Genomic DNA, 23,214 nt, shown 5'->3' with positions numbered 1-23,214 from the left:
GAGCCTCACATTGTGATGTTCCTTGCAGGTCTGTTGGAGCACCATGCTGCCATCTTCCTTTCATTCCCTGTCAACTTGCTCTTAGTTTATTTATTTTTTGTTATTTAGAGAGATAGCGTGGCCACAATAACCTTCTGACCACTTGAGTCTTTGGAATGTGGGAGAAAATATTTTGCATGCAATCTCATCAGTGTGCAGATCCTAACACTACCTTCGACATTTCAAAACTCTCCACATACCCAGCAGTGCATTACTGTGTAGTGTTCCTTGTTCAGTTTCCATGGCCATTTGTCCAGCGCATCTCGCTGTCATCATCTTTCCAGGAATACCTGAGCATCGTGCTGCCATCTTTCTTTCAGGGTTATGGCAATCTGTTACTGCTTCCCCATACTTGGTGTTCGAGTTCGCCACCCCACACGTCTTCAAGTTGCGCATTCCACTATTAGGCCCTGGTACATGGAGAGCTTTAAAGTAAAAAGGGTATTTTTAGAGCGAGCGGGGTGCTGAGACTGCGCACTAAGTATGGTTAACCAGAAACGTATTTGCAAAGACCTGAAAGGAAGACAGTAGCATCATGCTCAAATGGACCTGGAATGAATGTGGCAAAGTGGAGCTAAAGCGGTCCTGAAAGAGTGAGTGGCCCGTGGACGGTGTGTGGTGAACCAGTCAGAGGGTTCTTCCCCTTTTATCTTCACCCATTCCTTCAATGAGTGCCTGAGCCCCATGCTGCTTCCTTTCAGGTCCATGGCAATCTGTGACTGCTTCACCACACTTCGTGCTCAAGCTTGTTACCCCATGCATCTTCATGTTGTACAATCCACTACTAAACATCCTATTCTCCCTGCTTCACATGGTGCCAAATTACTTCTAGTTAGTTCCCTCCACACTAAGTCCATCCTGTAATGAGTCACCAGTTGAAACCGGGTCCATGGGGAGTTTTGAAGTGGACAGGGATGTGGGTTTGCTGAGGGTGCACATTAAGTACGGTTAACCAGAAACAGATTGACAAAGATCTGAGAGAAAGATATTGATGTAGTGCTCAAACAGACCTGTTCTGATCATGGTGCTAAAGTGGACATATAAGTGGAAAAGGACAGTGTAGGGTGAGCATTAAGAGGGTCCACATGAGTCTCGTGTGGTGGCGGTGTTGTTCCTTACGGGTCCTTTGGCGCATCATGCTGCCGTCTTCCTTTCAGCCCCTGTTTAACTTGTGTTTGCTTTTTTTTGTAAGTTAGAGAGACAGCATGGCAATGGGCCCTTCCTGACCACAAGCCCGTGCTGTTAAATAAACCCTTGTGACCAATAACCTTCTGACCCTCATGCATCTTTGGATGGAAATAATTTGTGCTTGATCTCATCACACTACAGTCCTTAGCATACTACCCTGTCGGCTTCAAAATTTCCAATACACTCATCAGTGAAAGTGATTTTTGATATTCAGCAAATGTGATTCCATTGAGCTGGTTGAATAGCTTCTTAAAAAATATATCATAAACAAGAAAAATAAACATAATTTCCAATTAATACTTTATTTCATGCTATTTAAAATATTTATAGATTGTAACATATACATTATTAATATAGTAACTGAAATACTGTGAATAAACACATGAATATCTGATGGAATTATAATACATATTCATAGCATTTAATTTTAAGGACCAAAGAGTTTATGGCTTGGTATGCAATAAGTAAATGATCCAAGCATGCAAAAGGAAAGAAAAAAGTGTTCAGTGAATTTTACAGTGAAGTTAGTTTGTAAACTGTTTATAACTATACAGTATTAACTCTGTTGAATCAAATTACAGTAATCCCCTATTATCTGGCACTTACAAGGATTATGGATGCTGGAAATGCAAATTCTCTGGTTGACTGAGACTCACTCTTACAATGCCTAACTAATACACCTGCATTAAGAATACACCATTTAAAAGACCAAAGACAATGCAAAATGTAATTTGGAAAAAAAAAATTGTAGTCTTTAATTATGTAAAGTTCACTTTAATCAAGTAATTCCAGTAAATTTCAAAATTTAAATTTAAATTCTAATCCCGATCATTGGTGCTGTAACAGTGTTGCTCTAACTGCTGAACTAACCATGCCTCCATCATAATAAACCCACCCCTCTCTCAAGTTTATCGATTAAAGCCTTACTAATATATCTAATACTAATAGAGATATAAATTATTACTAGGCAGTGATATGGAGAGTCCTTGGGAGAGTTGCCCCAGCGGCGAGTGGCATTGACCGGCTCTTCATCCACCGAGGTGTCCTGGTCAGGCCCTCTGCACAACCAGACTTGCCTTCATGCTAGTGTCCTGATCAGGCCCTAAGTGCACCTTCCTTTAAATTCAAACCCCATTCATGAGCACTGTTGCAGTGTTTCTCAAAGAGACAAGCTAACCATGTTGCTGTTATAATTATCCCTTCTTCCCCAAGTTTTCAGATAAAGCCTTACTAATATACTTAATAATATACTAATAAAGACACTTACCAGGCAGGGATAGGGAGTCACATTGGGAAAGTTGCCCCAGCGCCGAGCTCTTCATCCTCGATGCTGCTATTTTATTCAAACGCAACTTTATTGAAACTTATTCAAACAGCTGCTGCAGGCAGAGCATGACTGGGGCGCTCCTCTGGCTGAATATTTGTTCCCAAAGGGTTGTGTGCTGCTTCTGAGGACATTTACTTTTAGAATTTTAAACTTTTATTTCAATTTTTGTTTAAAACTTTATTGGTATTCATTCCATTTATTATTTTTATTTCCTTGATTTTTAAAAAAAACAATTTTTTTTGCCAGTTGTTTGAATTTCCGGCTGATTGAATGCTGGAAAATGGGGATTTTACTGTATTAGTTTGCAAATGCTCAGTTACCACATCTAGCAGTTTTCATACCACAGATGTCAGATTAACTAGCTGACGATTCTTTTGTTACTTTTTTTCCTCTCTGCCTCATTCTTGAATGTTGATCCACCTTTGTTATTTTCATTCTCGTGGAATTGTTCTGGAATCTAAATTTGATAGATTCATTATTTGTGCAGCCATTTATTTTACAGCTGCAGGATTGAGGCCACCAGAGCTAGAGGAAATATTAATTTGTATTACCATTGTTTTTTTTTCCCCGGTATATTTTCCTTATTAAAGTTAATTAAAGGTTCTTGCTCTCATTATCCCAAGGTCTCAATTTCTACTTTGTACTGTGATAGTCCTTGCAAAATGCACGTTCAGCACATTTTGTCATTTCATTATTTCTCATTTTAATTTCTATTCTATCTATCTTTGAAAAGGATACATTTCTGTTTTCTATCATCAATGTTATGTCGATCCTTTTATAATTTAATGTTTGTACTTGCTGGTTTAATTTCGTACAAGCTGCCTTAATCTATCAAGTGGTTTTTCATCCACTACCATTTTTTTTTAGGTCAATGTAAAAGAAAAACCGTGCAAACATTTTTAACCTCATTATCCTTCTCTCATGAACCATGATTGTACAAGTATTCCATTATTTTTATTGTGAGGGAATGTGTATTTGTTATGAATTATTTCAATGTTTTTAGATTATTGTTTATTTACCATTAAATCTTCATTTAATTTCTGAATCTACCTTTGTCATCTCACTTTCAACCCTTCATAATTTCTGTTTACTTGCATTGAAAAACCACCTCTTCAAGACTGTGGGTCAAGATTTTGCACTGAAATATCAGCCAGCATTTGAATGGCTTTTCCCTGTTTTACTATATTTGCAATCACTGTGGACACTTTGTATCCATGTTGGCCACCCATTTGTTTCTCTGTACACAATTAATTATGTTAGTTAATGTTTTGTCACAAGAACATTGTGAATTCAGACATTGGATCTTCATTTTTATTTTCGTTTTTCCCTTGATGTAAATCTTAGTTGTCAATGCTTCAATACCAGTGCTGATCTTTATTCTTATTCCTTTCATAGTTTTGCCTGATTTAACCCAAAATTCTGCACATTTCATGGACACATACTTGTATCTTTACCTGAACTCTTCTCTTCTCCTTAGTTTAAATCACTGTCTACTGCCCTAGTTATTTGATTAGGTAGAATGTTGATCTGAAGCAAATGGAGTGACAACAGAGCACCAGCTCTCTCGTCTGAATTTGACTCCTTATTGACACCTTCTTCTACTTGCCTCCTGCAGATATTGCTTAAGCAAATGGGCACACTACAGGATTATTGCTCTCAATCATGGCATTTTTCCTAACACTTCATGATGGCATTTTGCAATGACAACCAACAACCGATTAATTGGCAACTAATTCTTAGCTAATATTTGTTTTGTTGTTTATATTTTCCTGGATCTAAATTGTTCAACTGAGTGTTAAACATTGAAACAAACTTAATATTTAGAGACAATAAATATATATACTTTTATGTTTCCTATCTTTTCCTGTGTGGAAATTAACGGAGTATACTATTGAAGTTGATTTCTTTTTACAAAGTACTAGTGTGGCTGTGGCAAGCAAAATGTTTTGGTGCATCTGTACATTGAACGTGTGTGAATATCATCAAAATCATTATCATTAAACTTTTCACTGCCTCCTAAATTTCAATTTTCTTTTACATGAAGAGAAAATGGGGACAAATTAAAAATGTCTTTGAACAAAAGGCTTCCAAAAAATGTGGAAGATCAAAACAAAAACTATCTCAATATTTATTTTATAATTTAATTTATTTTATAATTTAATTTAATCAACTTTATTCACTTGATTAGGATTTCTCTGAAATAAACAGGAAAAAAATCAAGCCATCATGGTTTAGTCCAATTAAAATAAATGACTGAATTTTATCTCCTCATGCCTCGTTGTGTATGTCTATTTTATTAGGTATCTTTCATTCAAAATCTTGTTTTCTGTGTGGAAAGAAGCTACCGTAGACCAGATTATGGAATGTGGGAAAGAGGAAGCAAATACAATAATGGAAGCACTGAATTGCATTCAAGGTATGGCCGATTACATGGTTGTTATTACACAATAATTTGTAATTAGTACATTGATTAAATGTGGTCGTAAAGTGATGTGTTGCTCAGATTCCATTATAATAAACAAACACTGTACAACTTCTAAAGCAACTTAAATTGGATAATTTTATTTTCATCATGAACTTGATTTTGGCTTCTCTGTTGTAAAGAAATTTTAAATTGCACTCTGCATTCTGTTTCAATGTTTTTGGGATAGAAAGTTTCCTCCAAGTTTAGATGTCTCAACAAATGTAATAGGCACGATCCTTTAAACACAATATTCAATTTTGAAAATACTTGTATGAAGGAACAGAAATATGGAATTGCATATGGTTCTATTATGGAAGACAAGAACTTGTTTATAGAGAAGCAGGGAGTTATTAAGGTGAGCAGTCTTCAACCTAAATGATGCTTTGTTTGTGTTTTGCCAATAACAACCCTAAAATCCTTTGCAATCATAGTACAGTTTCAGACCAAAGAGCTGAATTTCAGGGCTAAGAGGGGGTAACTTCCTTTTTTGTGTGTCAAAATAGCAATGGACACAGAATGACATCAAAGAGCCCTGGTAAAACTGAAGTCCGTAGGCAGGAAGGAGCATACAGTCTAGTAGGTGATATTACTTGTGTTTTCAGAGATCAGTAACCCCAGGCCTAGGACACTGTTGTGGGATGTCTTCAGGACAGTGCCATTGAACAAATTATTGTGAAGTGCTTCATCAATGACCTTCCTTCCACAAGGTCAGAAATGGGGATGTGTTCATTGCACAAAACATCCTCTTCCATTCAGAAATTTTCAGAAAACTAAGCAGTCCATGCCTTAATAAAGTTGTTGTTAGAAGTGGTAGCTAATAGTCATAATTGATAAAGATTCTATTTTCCTATTATTGGTGTCGCTGATGGATTTAAATGCCAAGTCTCCTGCCATAAACACTCTTGGGGTGGGGGTTATTGACTAGAATCTCCCCTAGGCTAATCACAGAAATGCTAGGGCGAGGGGAATATGCCAAGAAATGGGTATCTGTGATGAATGATTTCCCAAATTTTTTCCCACCACCTATTGGGTACAAATGAAGAAGGTGAAGTACATTAATGTTCATTTGAATAATTTCTCTGTTGTTCCAAAGTACTGCTAGTAAACTAAAATAGTAAATTAATGATGAAGGAAAATTCAGTGTGAATATCTAAGTGTGTAGTTTCTTTGCATGTGTTAATTTATAACTAAGCAGTTTGTTAGCATTTCTTCAACTTCCCCCACCCCCCCACTACCACTTATCCTTGCCACTCAGCAATTTGTAATGTGCTCATGTTTGCCATGTCAGTAGAAGAATCTACCAAATGTCAGTCCGGTCATTGCTAAAATGTTTGTTTCTAAGACTGTTATTGTATCAATTTCATGCATGTATTGATTTTGAGATTTCAAGCATGATTTTTATTTCAATAGTTCAGTTGGTATGGCCAAAGCTGCTTTGGAAGCAATCAATGGATTTAATCTCTTTGGAAATCAGGTATTTTAAATTAATTTGTCATTTTCTAACTTTGATATCAAAATTAGTAGCTAATAATTATTCATCTACAATTGCAAAACAAAAAAAATCTGCAAGGTTGCAATAAAATGCATTATTTTCAAGAGTTCAATGTTTATGCAGGATTCTTATTGTTAAATTTTAAATTGTTATATATGAAAAACTAATTATGATATATTTCCCTTTAATTAAAATATAATTTATAGAAGTAAGTAATTGTATTTTAATTGTTTTGCATGATCTTTGGTGAGGAAATTTAATCTGCTATGAATGATTTGCAAAAATTACTAAATATTACTTTTTTCAATGCTGCAGAGTAATGTAGCTTTCATACCTTTCGTGGTTTAATAATTGATTATATTTGTAAATTTGCAAAGAATAATTGTGCTAGCTGAAAGACCAATTTAACTTTTGAATAAATATTTTTAAGTAATGTTTAATTTTTATATATTTGAAACATAATAGAAATATTTATAGTAGAACAGTAATCTTAAAGTTTGTTTAATGAGGTTATGATGAAATATAGAAATGTGGTCTAAATTTACATTAAGATTTCAGTACTTTTGTTAAACTGACTGAGGATGACATTTTGTGCCAAAATAGCAAATCAGAATCCAGGAATAAATTGCCCAACCATCCCATGTTTTTGAAAGTATAAATAATGGGCATCTCATTTGCATTAATTTTTAGAAATTTCAGTATCACTTTAGATGAAGTGTAGCAGAAGTTCTCATCTTTAATGGTCTTGTGCAAAGAGAACATGCAACCATTAGCAATATCATTGCGTTGGTTGTTCCACCAAAATTTCACTTGCATGTTCCACAAATCTCATTTAGCAGGGTAATTTTAAAAGAACCTCCTTATTGTACTAACATAAATCCAGCACACATACTACTGAATGTATGTGTAGAATACTATCTTGAGTAATTTTATTGAAATCTTATTTATTACAACAACAAATCAATTTTTAAATTGATCTCCATGTAATATTCAACTGAAGCTCACTTGGTTGATGTGGAGTTCATAAATCTATACATACAAGCCGAGTTGATCTTGCATAAATATGTTGATGGATATGGATTTATTTAAAATTGCACTTTGATTGTCTTATGAGAAAGAAATTGACAAAAATTGGAGTTTTTCAGCATGTGAGGAAAAATTAAACAAGAGGATGATTTCCCAGATGTGTTGCATATCCAGCTCAGGGCAGCATCAGAAGATATCCGAGGCAATAGTGCATCTCGTGTTGTACCATTTTTCAGTGTTTCATAGAGTTTGAGCATTGCCTACATTTGAGTGGAGCATCTCAATAACTCATCTGTTTTGAAGGTTTTCGCATTCACTCTCTTCAAATATATTTTGAGCAGTAAAGAGCCCTCTTAAGTCACTGGTGAGTCTTCTAGGATTAGATGCCTCTGGATCAATGTGTTTAATCAGTAAAGCTTGGGTAAGATGTCAGTGAGGCTGAAAATAAATGAACAGAGAAGAATCTCAGATAAATAAAATATGGGATTTGCTGTATAATTTAAAAAAAAACATGATAAATAGAAGGACTGGGACATTAGGCTCATTGAGTCAGCTTTCAGTAAGATCGTGGCTGATCTGGACTCTGCTCCACTTATTTGCCTCTTTCCCATAATACTCAGAGGAACAACTGACATGGTCTTTGCCCTCAGACAGCTCCAAGAAAAGTGCAGAGAACAAAACAAAGGACTCTACATCGCCTTTGTTGACCTCACCAAAGCCTTCGACACCGTGAGTAGGAAAGGGCTTTGGCAAATACTAGAGCACCTCGGATGCCCCCCAAAGTTCCTCAACATGGTTATCCAACTGCACGAAAACCAACAAGGTCGGGTCAGATATAGCAATGAGCTCTTTGAACCCTTCTCCATTAATAATGGCGTGCAGCAAGGCTGCGTTCTCGCACCAACCCTCTTTTCAATCTTCTTCAGCATGATGCTGAAACAAGCCATGAAAGACCTCAACAATGAAGATGCTGTTTCCATTCGGAAGATGCTGTTTCCAGGCGCAATCTGAGGCGCCTGCAAGCTCACACCAAGACACAAGAGCAACTTGTCCATGAACTACTCTTTGCAGATGATGCAGCTTTAGTTGCCCATTCAGAGCCAGCTCTTCAGCGCTTGACGTCCTGTTTTGCGGAAACTGCCAAAATGTTTGGCCTGGAAGTCAGCCTGAAGAAAACTGAGGTCCTCCATCAGCCAGCTCCCCACCATGACTACCAGCCCCCCCCACATCTCCATCGGGCACACAAAACTCAAAACGGTCAACCAGTTTACTTATCTCGGCTGCACCATTTCATCGGATGCAAGGATCGACAATGAGATAGACAACAGACTCGCCAAGGCAAATAGCGCCTTTGGAAGACTATACAAAAGAGTCTGGAAAAACAACCAACTGAAAAACCTCACAAAGATTAGCATATACAGAGCCGTTGTCATACCCACGCTCCTGTTCAGCTCCGAATCGTGGGTCCTCTACCGGCATCACCTACGGCTCCTAGAACGCTTCCACCAGCGTTGTCTCCGCTCCATCCTCAACATTCATTGGTGCGACTGCATCTCCAACATCGAAGTACTCGAGATGGCAGAGGCCGACAGCATCGAATCCACGCTGCTGAAGATCCAACTGCACTGGGTAGGTCACATCTTCAGAATGGAGGACCATCACCTTCCCAAGATCGTGTTCTATGGCGAGCTCTCCACTGGCCACCGTGACAGAGGTGCACCAAAGAAGAGGTACAAGGACTGCCTAAAGAAATCTCTTGGTGTCTACCACATTGACCACCGCCAGTGGGCTGATATCGCCTCAAACCGTGCACCTTGGCGCCTCACAGTTCGGCGGGCAGCAACCTCCTTTCAAGAAGACCGCAGAGCCCACCTCACTGACAAAAGACAAAGGAGGAAAAACCCAACACCCAACCCCAACCAACCAATTTTCCCTTGCAACCGCTGCAACCGTGTCTGCCTGTCCCACATCAGACTTGTCAGCCACAAACGAGCCTGCAGCTGACATTGACATTACCCCTCCATAAATCTTCATCCGCGAAGCCAAGCCGAAGAAGAAAGAAAGAAAAGAAAGGATGTGCAATTGTAATGGTTGGTCCCTGTTAGTGCGCCGGACAGAGCAAAGGTTCTCAACGAAACAATACTCAGTCTGTGTCCAGTCTCCCATGTAGAAGAGGTCACAACAGGAGCACTGGACCAGAGTACTGGACATCCCTTTGCTGCATGACCTGCTGGGTTTTCCAGTACTTTAGTGCATTTTGAGCCTGTTATTTTTTTTTACTGTGTTAGCATTTAATGCAGTTCATAGAATTGCTCTATTATGTTTAAAGGTGGTATATACATGCACGTTATTGTGGTCAACTGTCATCTAAAATCTGAGTATTTTTAAATAATAGTATGAAAGATAATTACCGTATTTATTTGTGTAATCATCAGGGTTTTTTTTGGCCACTTTTTTGGGGCAAAAAATGGGGAGGTTGACAAGTCAAATTTTTGACCTTGATAAGTACCTGTGTCATTCAAGGCATCAGGGTCTTGGACAGCAGGATGGTAAGTCCGTGGCTAGGATGTTGGGAGCTCGGATGGGCATGTGGCTGGGGCATCGTGGGTTCAGATGGGTGGGTAGACAGGGAGAGGATCCATAGTCAGATGGGTAGGTGGCCGGGGCATCAGGAGTTTGAGTGTGCGACCAGGGCAAGGATCTGTGGTCAGGAACTCAGATGGACGGGCATCCGCGGCATTAGGAGTTCAGATGGGTGGTTGTCTACAGCAAGGATCTGCAGTTGGGTGCTTGGATGGATGGGTGGTCATGGGTCAGGAGCTCCGGTGGGTGTTCAACTGGGATGATGGTCCATTGTCAAGGTGTCGGGGACTCTGGAGGACAGACAGCAGGGGCAAGGGTCTGTTGTTGGGTCATTGGAAGCTCTGATGGGCAGGTGGCCATTACATCAGGAGCTCCGGGGTGGGCAGCTGGGGCGAGGGTCTGCTCTTGGGGTGTCGGGAGCTCAGATGGGCAGACACTTGGGGCCAAAAATGGGAGAGTTTACTTTTACACTGTCATACAAAGACACCCAATTTTTGGGGTGGGGTGTGGTTGACTAATACATGGCATTGACGATTATACGAGATGTGTGTGTGCTTACGTAGTCATAAAATATATATCCTTTATTTAGGGTTGTTCTTGGTCCGTTATTTTTGTTGATTTTGATGCTCACAATCGGAACAGGCAAACCCTTTGTTCACTTCTTCCACGAGAATCTCGGTCCCATGTGAGTATTTCTGAAGATGATGAGAATATCATAAAATGAGAATTAACTGCTGACATCTTTTGGTTGAACTTATTTTGTTTTTAAGAATATGTTAATTTAGGGGGCTAGAAAGTGCCTATTGACAAATTTACCTTCTGATTTTTGTGTTAAGTAGATGGTGGCTGTTGCAAGAACTGGTAACCAGCAATTTTCAGTCATTGTCAGCATTTTGGTAAAAACAATAGATCCATTCAGAGCTTAATTAGTTGTATGTTATCCCCTTCAAACCCATTAATCTCACAACACCAAATTTTATTTGTGTTTATTTTGTAAAGTTTGCGAAGATTTGTTAATCCTTGTTTGCTAAGTTCACAGTGATGAAGTGTTTTGAAAAGCTGGTGGTGAGGCATATCAGCTCCTGTCTGAGCAGTGACATGGATCCATTCCAGTTTGCGTATCGAGGCAACAGGTCTACCTCAACATCTCACTCGCTCTACATCAAGCACTGGAAAACCTGGACAGCAAAGATGCATAATCAGGATGCTCTTTATCGACTACATTTTTGCATTTAACACCATCATCCCCTCAAAACTGATCAGTAAACTCCAAGACCTGTGAGTTAACACCCACACTATGTAATTAGATCATGGATTTCCTCTCCTCCACACCACAATCAGTAAAGATTGGTAAGAACTTCTCCAAAATCTCTGTCAGAGCACCACAGAGCTGTGTTCTTACACCACCCCCCTCCCCCCTCCGCGCTCTACTCACTTTACACCTACGACTGTGCAGCTCGGTATGACAATAACACCATCTACAAAGTTGCCTATGATACCACGGTAGTAGGTTATTATAAAGGAAGGGGTTGAGTTAGCATAAAGGATGGAGATTGAAAACTTGGCTGAATAGTGCACCAATAATAACCTTGCACTCAATGTCACCAAAATTAAGGAGCTGATTGTTGACTTCAGGAAAAGAAAGGCAGACGTATACAATTAAATGATTATTGGGGGAATCAGAGGTGGAGGTGATGAGCAAATTTAGGTTCTTGGAGTCACTATCTCAGAGGATCATTCCTGGACCCATCACTCCAATGGCATCGTGAAGAAAGCACATCAGTGCCTCTACTTCCTTTGGAGTTTGCGGAAGTTTGGTATGATACCTGAAACCCTGGCAAATTTCTACAGAGGAAAGTGTGCTGATTGGCTGCATCATAGTCTGGCATGGGAACATCAAAATTCCTGAGCATAAAACCTTCCAAAAGGTAATGGACACAGCTCAGGACATCACAGGCAAAACCCTCCTCACTATTGAGTACATCGACAGGGAACGCTGCCGTTGGAAAGCAGCAGCAACCTTCAAAGACCTACACTTTGCAGCACATGCTCTGTTCTCACTGTTGCCATCAGGCATGAGGTATGGGGGCCACAAGACTCATTCCACCAGGTTCAGGAACAACTGCTTCCCCTCCACCATCAGACTCCTCAACAACACTCAATCAGAGACTCATTTAAGGACTTTTACTTGTGCACTTCATTGATTTTCTTTTTTACTCTCTATATTGCACAATCAGTTGTTATCTGTTTAAATTTCTTTTATTTGCTTACATGTTTACACTGTGTACAGTTTATTTTTTGCACAACCAATTATTTCCTGCCATGCCTGCAGGAAATAGGAATTTCAGGGTTGTATGTGATAACATGAATGTACTCTGACAATAATTCTGAAAATAACCAGTGTGTTTTATTTATATAGAGATCACCAATATTAATATTAGATGCAAGTTTAATTAATTTAATTAAATGTTGTATTAATTCAAGTTTCTCTAAAATCTCCCGGAATATTGAATTAAAACCAATCTGAATAACTTGGTTTTTTTTCAAGTGATGAAAACTGTTAGTTTTACACTGTTAGTTTACACTGTTAGTTTTCATCATTAGTTTTTTCACTTGAACAAAGAAGTGTGGCTAATTAATATGAAGGTCTGAAAAAGGCTAGAGCTGCATCATTAGGAGATTGCTGAAGATAAACAAAAAGCTTAGTTATTGAAATTATAAATTTGGATGTTTAAATCCTTCTATTTAGATGTATTTGAATTTCATAAATTCCACTATTTCTAAATTGTATTATTGTTTCTCATAGCTGGAGCCACATAATTGTTATTTCATGAATTTTTACTACACACGGTTTATGTCAAGAATAGGACCTGTTCCTGGTTATTTGGTTCTTTTTTAGTTTGAGAGACTCACTATAGCAAACAGGAAAAATAAGTGAAAGTAATAAAACCTGCCTTTATACTGCATTTTTTTTCCACATTCCTTTGTGACTCTTCAAAGTACCTTCCTGCTAATGAAGTCTCTGCTGTATTGTGGGAAACACAGCAGCCAATTTTCACACAGCTAGCCCCCACTAACATAAAATAATAATGCCAAGATAGAGTGTGTGTGCTTTTTTTTTAATTGCCAGGATGCTGGAGGTAATTCCTGAATTAGTGATAGAATTGTTTAAGTTCATGTGAGAGGGCTGTTGATTTGGTTTATCATCTCAGGCAAAAGGCATACTTCTGACAATGTAGCATTAGATCTTTAAGATCATCTTAAACCTGGAGTCTTTTGATTCAAATTGAGTGTGTTATCCATTAAGATATGGCTGACACTGTGACTTGGAATCTTTATCTTTATTTAATTCATATTTGTATTTTCCTGAGACAAAATGCTGTTAAAGAAGTAATATTTTCACATTCTTTTCCCTATTTTTGTGGACAAAGTTTCTCCCCACCCCCCCCCCACCCCACCCCAGTGTTTCTACATCAGTTTCAATATTTTAGAGTAATTTTATAGAGCCATTCTTCTCCATCAAATTTAATAAAATTTTGGTTTATAGCTGGTTGCACCAGAGACTAGGGAATGTGAGATCTGAAGTAACAAACAAACTGCTGGAGGATCTTTGTGGGTCAATAGTATGGGAGGTGGGGGAGGGAGGCCAATTCAGTTCAAAACCCTTGGCTATTGATTTATAACTGTTACTTAATAAATCGTGAGAATGTTAAATTCAATCAAAAAAATTTTGTTATTGGAGAATCATTGCAAGGTATTTGATGCCATTCTGTAATATTTTATCTAGAATACAGATGCTGCGCTACTGCCATGTATAAGTTACCCTGCTTTTGCAGTAGATGATGGCGCTTTGTTTGATCAAACGGTTGAGAAAGTCATTCGTAAACTGAGAGGAAAGTATGGATTGAAACGTTTTCTAAGAGATGGATACAGAACTGGATTAGAGGACCAATCACGGCGTTATTACAAACCAGCTGAAATTAAGGTAGGGGAAATTTCCATATTGTAATTTTCAAAAAATCTTCTGCTAATTTTTGAGTTAGGCACGTTGGTATTCCCTTCATTCTTTTTCATATTCTTGAAGAATTTTGTTGCATAATCATGAAAGTACTGTGTGTAAACCTGAGGCTTGGTGAACAATCTGGATTCTTGATCTCAAATTTTTTAAGGCTGAAGTATTTAAATTCAGTTTGTTAAATAACCTGAAATTTGTATTAAAAATCTCAGCAATGATAATTGTGAAATTCCTAGATTGTTATTGGAACCCATTTAATCATTTCTCCCTTTTTGGTACTGTAACTCCAGTTTATGATCCTAAATCCAAAATAAATTGTATTTTAGAGGGCATTTGAGAATGAATTTTAAAAAAAATTAAACCAGATCCGTGAGTGGAAATGAAAAAAATCCTTTCTATTGCAAACAAAAAACAAATTTCCTTGAAGTGAAATGCCATATTGTCCCATGTGTTCCTTGGGTATTTGTATATCTTTTTGTGCTTCTCGTGAATTTTAATTTCTAATGAGCCAAAATTTTTCATTCACACACCCAAATGGTAGCTCAAACAGAATGCTCTGCTTCTTCCTGGGCTTGTATGGATTGTAGTAATTAGTCTCAAGGGCTTGCTCGGGTTGTCAGGAATCTGAGCCTGCCATTGTCTTGACATCGATTGGTGCCATCTGAAAGGCATGGTTTGGTCTCACTGCTCCCTCAAATACTTCCATACTATTTCCCTTAATAAACAAAAAAGCAAGGGATAGAGCAAAATAAAGGTGCATGTACTTTAAACCAGAGAGCATATACTCTTCAATCTTTCCCTTCTGTGACACTAAGCTCGTGATGCCCGCTATAAAACATTAAATGTTTCAACTTCACCCTCGTCTTGCCTGAAAAATATTATTCCTATACAACACGCATTCAAAGATTATTGTACTACTTTGGAGTATCCCAAATGAATGTTTAGTAACCACCTTTAGCCCTGTCCCACCAAACAACCCAGTGCAGCTGATAGCTGGACCTTACACACACAAGTACAGACACTACACTTTTACATTTACCTCTTCAGCTCTCCGCTTTAAGCTTTGGTCCTTTTGTCATTGGCCTGAATTGATCTAAAGATGGGGTGCTATACTTCCAAAAAATAATTCACCCCTTTGGACTGCTGAGATTATTGACCATATAATCTTACAAATGTATCCTGAATAAGCCCCCAGATATTGTGAATGGGTCACTGGAAATTGAAGCTGCTATGTGTTAAAAGCCCTTTATTCAACACAAGCAGGTCTCAATTGTACAGTGAGACTTTATACTTTTAAAACATAAAGACAACAGTAAATAATTAACTACATTTTCAATGGCTTTAGTTACCTACTTTAAAACATTAAATGTAGACAGGCAACTGTACAGATTTACAATAGGATTTATTTACATTGTACAACTCAGAACTAGTAGAACTGCTTTGTGTTCCAATATCAGTCTGAGGGGTTCTGAGCACAAAATACCATATTCGTGAAATATACTACTTTTGTCATAGCATTGAGGGATGGCTCCCTCAAAATACAAACAGCCAGAATATAAATTGACACTGTATATTAATTGGCAGGGATATTAACAATGTGTTAATATGGGAGATGGCGACTTAATGCCTTCCCTGATGTCACTGTAAGAGTTTCAGTGACAACCAATTAACATGAACATTCATTTGTTGGCTTTGACTGCATAGTTACAGTGGTACAGAATCAAAATACCCAACATCCAATGACCAATTTTGATGGTCTTAAATTTCAGTGGAAGATAAATTGTGAACCTTTTTTTTGGAAGACTGGATTTCATTCAAATTATCTAGCTGCTTGCCTATTCTGCAACTCCTGAAGGTTTCCCAAATAATTCCTAAGAAGGGTAATAGTTTCAAAATGAATTGTTCATTTCTGATGGAGATAGAAGGAAAAAATCTTCACTGGGAAGTATATAAATCTTTGGAATTCTAAGGTGGAGTATTTGAATGCAATTCAATGATTTTGAGAGGAATAGAATATAAGAGCAGGGATGTGATGGTTAAGCTTTATAAGGCACTGGTGAGACTTCACTTGGAGAACTGAGTAGTTTTGGGCTCCTCATGTAAGGAAAGATGTGCTGACATTGGAGAAGTTTCATTCTGGGAATGAAAGGGTTATCATATGAGGTATGTTTGACAGGTCTTGGCCTGTATATTGGAATTTAGGAGAATGAGGGGGGGATCTCATTGAAACATTTTGAATGTTCAAAGGCATGGGCAGAGTAGATGCAGAAAGGTTGTTTCCCATGGTGGGAGAGTCTAGGACAAAGTGGCACAACTTCAGGAATGAAGGGCGTCACCCTCTTCAGCCAGAGGGTGGTAAATCTGTGGAATTTGTTGCCACAGGTGGCTGTGGGTTTCAGCTCATTGGGTGGTTCTTGATTGATAGGTTCTTGATTAGCCAGGGGAGAAGACTTTGAAATGGGGATAAGTGGGAAAATGGATTAGCTCATGATTGAATGGTGGGGCAGACTCGATGGGCTGAATAGCCTATTTCTGTTCCTTTATCTTATGGTCTAATCTTCTGACAGAAATTCGATCTGGAAGGGTTGAAGTGGTATTAGATGAGAGCAGAAAAAGTGATATTTATGGTCAAGTTTGGAGTAGCCATGCTTTTGTAGAACAGTAGAGCAGGCTCAAGAATAAATTGTATACCTAGAAATTAGTCACCATCTGTTAGTTTGAGGTAGGATTTGTATTACTGACTTCAAGTTGCTAAATTGTTTTTGTCATTGCAATGAAAAAAGTTTCTCTTCACATCTACACATTTTTTTAAAAATCTTATATCTTAATTATTTGAAATAATGTCAAATTTGATGTTTAAGTTCTAAAAGACTTTTTAAAAGTAGCATTTCTTTTATTATAACTAACTTTTATGTTAAACATTTAATGAACTTCACTAACTATAATTATTAATAATTGTTTTCTAGCTATTTGATGGCATTGAATGTGAATTTCCTCTGTTTTACATTTATTTGATAATTGATGGTAAGTAAAATATGCAAGTTTCCTGATTAGCAAAGTAATTCTTGTTCAAATGTATTGATTAACATTACTTCTGGATTCATTAACTTCAGAGTTTTGCACATTTGTAAAAGATGAGGACTTGCACTGTTTAGCTGTACTTTTTAACACTATCCCCTGTATCTTTGTTCTTATTCTTGCATACTTGCACTATGTATAGGTTGCTGGATAGAATGAAAAACAAAATTTGTCACTGTATCTCTGTACATGTGACAGCATTTGAATTCAATATACTGTGACTGGTAAAAACAACAGAATAAATCAATCCAAAGCATTACTGCACAATGGCTTCTTAACATAAGGAATACATCACCTGATAAGTATAGCAGCAGTGTTCTTCCTTGGTTATTTTCATTCTTGTTAATATCTAGAACTAGCTGTTGGAGAAAATATACCAGCATATGTATGGAGGAGGGATGATATTTGTAATGTGGATGTACCAGTCAAGATTTCAAGGTACTTTATTGTCATGTAATAGAACAGAACATGTAATATTACACAAAATTGCCTTAAGCCTGCCCTATGACAGACGAAGAGTCGCCATTAGTGTCGCCCGCTTCCCCTTACAGTACAAGCGAAAGCGAAGCAAAAGAGAATCCCTTTAGAGTTGCTGAGTGTCCGTGATTTGACTCTAGCGCTCCCACAGTCTCTGCAGCTGTACAGACTCCTGCTTGATCCATCAGCAACCCAAGCTCCAGATCTAAACCTCCAATACAATCAGGAAGCCTTCAGCACCTGAGGCCCCTCAGGAGCCCTTCTTGCCCTCAGTACCACCTTGAATCCCGGATCTGATGCCTGGTTCCCATGATCCAGTCTCCAGCAGCATGTGTGGGTCGCCCGACTGCAAGTCGCCTACAGCCTGTGTGGGTCGCTCAGCTGTTGAGCTTCTCGCTAGTCACCTTCCCTGTAGGGTTGTCGTCTCTGCTTCTCCTCATTTGGAGGGGGAGGGGTGTTTTTTCCTTTCTGCCAGTCTGCTGCTCCCTGGAGTTCGCAATTCTTTGTGGCTGATTCGGAGAATAGGCACCACCTTCTTGGGCATAGACCTCTGCAGTTGCATTCAACTTAAAAACATTTGTTGGCTCCTTTAACAGGCAGTTCAAAGCCTGTACGGAACTGCCAGCATTAGGACCTGGAGGTTGAACCCTTTGGAGCAGTGCTGTATCTCCACTGTCTGCTCGCTCAGATCTACCCCAGCGGCAGTGCTGCCGTTACAGAATCTCCAGCAGTGTCGCCATACTTCTTCTAGTCAGTACTTGTAGTACAGTCAATAATTATTACCATTGCAAATTTTAGTTACTACTATAACAATTTTTCTTTGTTTCATTCCTACTTATTGAAATAGATTACTTTTTCCCTAATATTTCTGTCTTGATGATTATGTTCCCAATGTTATTGCAACCCTTTCATCCCAAATGCCTTATTAAAATTACACAAGATAAGCTTTAGATTGTCATATTTTGTATAATTCTATTCATTAATATTTTGTTACCTTTTGACTGTAACAGGCTCAAGACTGTAGATTAGTGCTCCATTTTCCCACACACCTGGCAAATTTGGATGTGAAAGTTAAATTCTAAAGTTTCAATAAATTGATAAAAGTATGGTACCAGTATCGTTCAGAATTTTAATTGTTGTCCATGGAGACCATATTGGGAAGGGCATTAGTATAGTGTTCATCTGCCAGAAATGTATAGAACAGGCAAGTCATGACATTATTCAACATTGATTTGACAATAGTTTTGTCATTTGGAGCTCAGTTATTCCCTTAATTATGGTTAAACATTGTAAAAAGGACTCCTAATCTGAAACTGTTTGAAGGGATATTTATAAAAAGAAGAAAATGCTGCAAAGCTCTCAGCAATTCAAACTGCATTTATGGATGGATAAGCAGTTAATGCTTCATAATTATTTTTTTTTCTTTCAAAAATGATAACCTATCATGTACAAACTTTACATTATGCATTAAAATTTCTGTTGTGTTTTATTGCTCTGGGTGACTTATCTGTTTAAAATTTTATGACAAGATGATGAAAATGTTTTGCTTCCAATTGTTTCATTGTGACAAATAGTAAGTAATAAAAGACTGGGTCTTTCCATATTATCAACAGATTCTGTATAAAATAAAACGCAATGTATATTAAACAGACATCTTTTTATCAGAACTAATGACGAAAGTAAATTTATGCGTACTGTATGAAACATAAGTAAAGAATGTAAGTATGCAAATAATTGAAAGAAAATATTTAAAAAAAAAAAGCAACCTAGAAATTGGACCAACCTTCTACCAATGTCATCAATATATTATCAAGCAAAATTGGATCAAAATGCTGCCATAATCTTTATAACATTAGCAAAACAATGAATTTTGTGACTTGTTCTGATTCTGATAATTTAAACAAGTAAAATTTGCTCCATGTGATTTTGCTCGTGTTTGTTAAAGACAATTGTTTGTAATTTTCAATATTTAAAAAAAATGTCTGGCCAGTTTTAGGCCACCCCTCTCTTCCCTGGACATATTTGAATTGAATACTTGACTAATTAAGTCATATAACTCACCCTGTTGATAATTTCTTACAATGTTGGCATAGCAATTATAGCTAAAATCAACTTACTAAACAAGTGTTTGGGAAATTTTCAAAGAAAACTATGTAATAATGGCTTATTGGCTTGATTTCTTTAGGTGTATTTAGAGGAAAACCTGGTCAAGTAAATGAATACATGAGTCTTCTTGGGCCATTGCTTCATCAATCATATGAAGGTAAGAAAGATCCTTACAATAATGCATTCAATGATTTGTTTCAGAGCTATGTGTAGAGAGGATTTGAGGCGTTTAATGTGGCATTTACAAAATTTTGAGGAAATCACTTGTTGCATTTCTATATAATTCACTCAAAATGTGTAATCCATGATTTTGGGAGTTAATTCAAAATATGATTTTATACCCTTCAGGATCCAGCAGGAAATGTTATTTGCAAGTCCAATGTGCAGTTGAGCTTTCATGCATGCAGCTTCAAGTTTCTTCTTTATAGAGTTACAAGTAGAATAGGAGGATAGTATGTAGAGGTGGGGGAGACTTTCACAAAAAAAGTGTCTGATACCTCCACATACAATTTGGAGTGTAGTGGGAAATGAATAACAGTAACAAAAATCTAGTTTCGACCAGAAGAACCAGCCAAGCTGAATGACACCTCCTGAATCGACATTATTACATCCATATCTTCTATGTTCTTAACCCACCAGCACATTTATATAAAAAAAACCATACTTGTGCAGTAGTATGCAATGGCCTGCAATATCTGCTTGACCATGACTCCTGTCATTTTGGCTTGTATGTGCAGACAGCACAGAAACGAGCTTTCACCCTGCATGCAGGCTGTGCCATCATTGATTTGCCTGATCAGGTCTAGTCCTGAGATTTGCCATGCCATGCTTTATCTTAAATACTTGTGATAGTTCTATTTTGAATCCTTTGTCTCATTCCCCCACATAGTCAGGAACCATGCTTATTCATAAATAGCTGAACCTCAAAGTCCCATTGAGCAGATGCCCACAGATGGGGCTTAAATGTCCTTCACAGTCTTGATCTGCAGCCATGTGATTCTCAAATACGTTGATGCAAATAGAGGGAAAATGATCCAACTTGAACCAAGCAGACAATTGAATTTTGCTGTTTTTAATTTGGCCCATGAGCCTGTGCAGCCCAATTACACCCAATTGACCTACAATCTCCAGTACATTTTGAACGATGGGAGGAAACCGGAGCACCTAGAGGAAACTCGCGCCAACTTGGTGAGAACATATAAACTCCTTATAGACAGAATCAGATTTGAACCCTGGTCGCTGGCGCTATTACAGTGTTGCACTGTTGTGCTCTTGCAAAAGATCTTTGTGGGACCATCAAATTAATGTGCCTTTCCCACCACCATTCAACTTATAGGCCCTGGTACGAGCAGGAGTTTACTGAATTCAGCCAAATATCTTGTACCTTGAAATTGTCCAAATTAATGTCACTTCAGAAAAATATTGACTAGAAATTTAACTGTAAACTGGTTACAAGTCCAGGTCATAGATGAGTGATTTTTGGATCCTTGGAAAATAAGCAAATACACCCCCCTCCTCTCCCCTGACAACTCTCCCTCCCCCCCCAACTACACCTGTAAGGTACAAGTCATATATGATGGTTTACTTTCGAATTGATTGGATCATACAGCTCTAAACATTTCAAGAAATTTGACATGTCCTAGGTCAAAGCAGCTGGTTGTATAACTATTCATCAGCTCCCATCATTCATTCATTTTGACTGGAGTGTGCATCATGTGCAAACCACATTAAACTCTGTCAAAACAGCAGCCAAATCAAAGACCTTTACTAGAAACATCATTACCACAGGGTCGTCAGAAAAATCGCACATCATCCTGATCTGCAAATATATCGCTGTTTCTTAATTGTGTATTGATCCATACCGTTCAACACTTTCACTGGAAGGCAACTATTCACAAATATGTTTCAGTCACCTCCAGGGAAATATAGAGTAAATGCTGGCTTTGGCAACCATTCATTCATCCTGTGAATAAATAAAAGAAAAATTAGATGGATTCAATGTCACCATAATGTCCTTTAAGAAATATTTACTATATATTTTGGTGTATAAGTCAATCAGCATATAAGCTGACACCCCTCACCCCCCCTCCTTTTACAGCCTAATTTTAATGGTATATCCGGCATATGAGTCGACCCCCATTTTCTAGCTGCCTGAGGTGCCCTGTTGACCAGCATATGTCAAACCTCAAAGCTCACGATGCCTGAGATGGGCCATTGACTGGCATATACGTCGACCCCCCCCCCCCCCCATAGATTGCACCAATTGATCTGCTGGGCGTCAGCTGGAGGTGATTCTCATCATGGAGTGTCCCTTGACACAATGCACCATGCAACGAAAATATGAAGCGAGCTTTAAGTTGAAAGTGATAGAAATGGCCAAGAAAACCAACAACTGAGCTGCTGCAAGAAAATTTGATGTATATGAGAAGTTGGAAAGAGATTGGAGGTAGAAAGAAGGGACTTTAAGAAAAATATCAGAAGGGCAATGTTCATTGAGAAAAGGAATCACTCGTTGGCCAGAGTGGGAAAATCATGTTGCAGAATGGGTGCCTGATCAGGGGCAAGAATGCTACATAGTCACCTGAAATAAAATATGAAAATTTTTTGCACTGCAGTGGGCAAAGTCATACCCAGACCTCAGTGATGATTTTGAGGCTAGTAGGCTGGTGCAATCATTCATGAACAGGAAAAATATGGTATTACGCTAAACAACAAAAATTGCACAGAAACTACCAAAGGATCTTGATCATAAAGTAGTAAGTTTTCACCATATTATTAAATGTAACTGGCAGAAACATCAGTTTGCATTGGCAAATATCGGAAACATGGACGAAACCTCCATGAATTTCAACATGATAGGCAATGGAATGGAAAGGTGTTAAAACTGCAAACCAGAAGTACAGGCCAAGAAAAGACCAGGTGTTACAGTGGCATTATCATATGGCCAATGAGACAAAGTTTAGACCCACGGTAATCTTCAAACGCAAAATTAAACCGAAAATCAAATTCCCTGCACGTATTTTTGTACATTTTCAGGAAAAAGGATGGTTAGATGAAAATGGTATAAAACTATGGATAGACAATGTGTGGAGCAGGCAGTTTATGCAAAGAACGGAAATTGCTGGTCTGCAATATGTTTCGTAGCCACTTACCTGAGAGTACAAAAAGTAGATTACATGGCGGTTATCGTTAGTGGTTTGACATCTATATAGTAACCTTTCGATGTCTGCTTGAACAAACTATTCAAAGACCATGTGCGTGAGGAATGGAATACATGGATGTCGAGTGCAGAAAAGTCGTTTACAAAAGATGCGGCCATGCTTGCTGCATCACTTGATATGCTGTGTAACTTCGTGCTCAAGACATGGGACAAAATTAGACACTGATTTTTAAAAAAATTGTTTAAAAATGTGGTATCT

At 38.0% G+C, this 23,214-nt stretch overlaps 1 protein-coding gene across 8 annotated transcripts in view; it reads left to right on the top strand.

The window, feature by feature from the left end:
• Positions 1–23,214, top strand: part of phkb (phosphorylase kinase, beta) — a 167,244-nt gene that overhangs the window by 54,458 nt on the left and 89,572 nt on the right. For all 8 annotated transcript variants that reach the window (XM_069901672.1, XM_069901671.1, XM_069901670.1 and 5 more), the window contains 6 exons: positions 4,855–4,970; positions 6,429–6,492; positions 10,709–10,804; positions 13,907–14,104; positions 17,101–17,158; positions 19,875–19,952. In XM_069901672.1, the coding sequence (XP_069757773.1) occupies positions 4,855–4,970; positions 6,429–6,492; positions 10,709–10,804; positions 13,907–14,104; positions 17,101–17,158; positions 19,875–19,952 (610 nt within the window). The remainder of the gene's footprint in view (positions 1–4,854; positions 4,971–6,428; positions 6,493–10,708; positions 10,805–13,906; positions 14,105–17,100; positions 17,159–19,874; positions 19,953–23,214) is intronic.

This window comes from Narcine bancroftii, chromosome 10, assembly GCF_036971445.1.
Source record: "Narcine bancroftii isolate sNarBan1 chromosome 10, sNarBan1.hap1, whole genome shotgun sequence".
In the NCBI taxonomy this organism is placed as follows: Eukaryota; Metazoa; Chordata; class Chondrichthyes; order Torpediniformes; family Narcinidae; genus Narcine; species Narcine bancroftii.
This window is presented reverse-complemented; position numbering and strand designations above follow the sequence as displayed.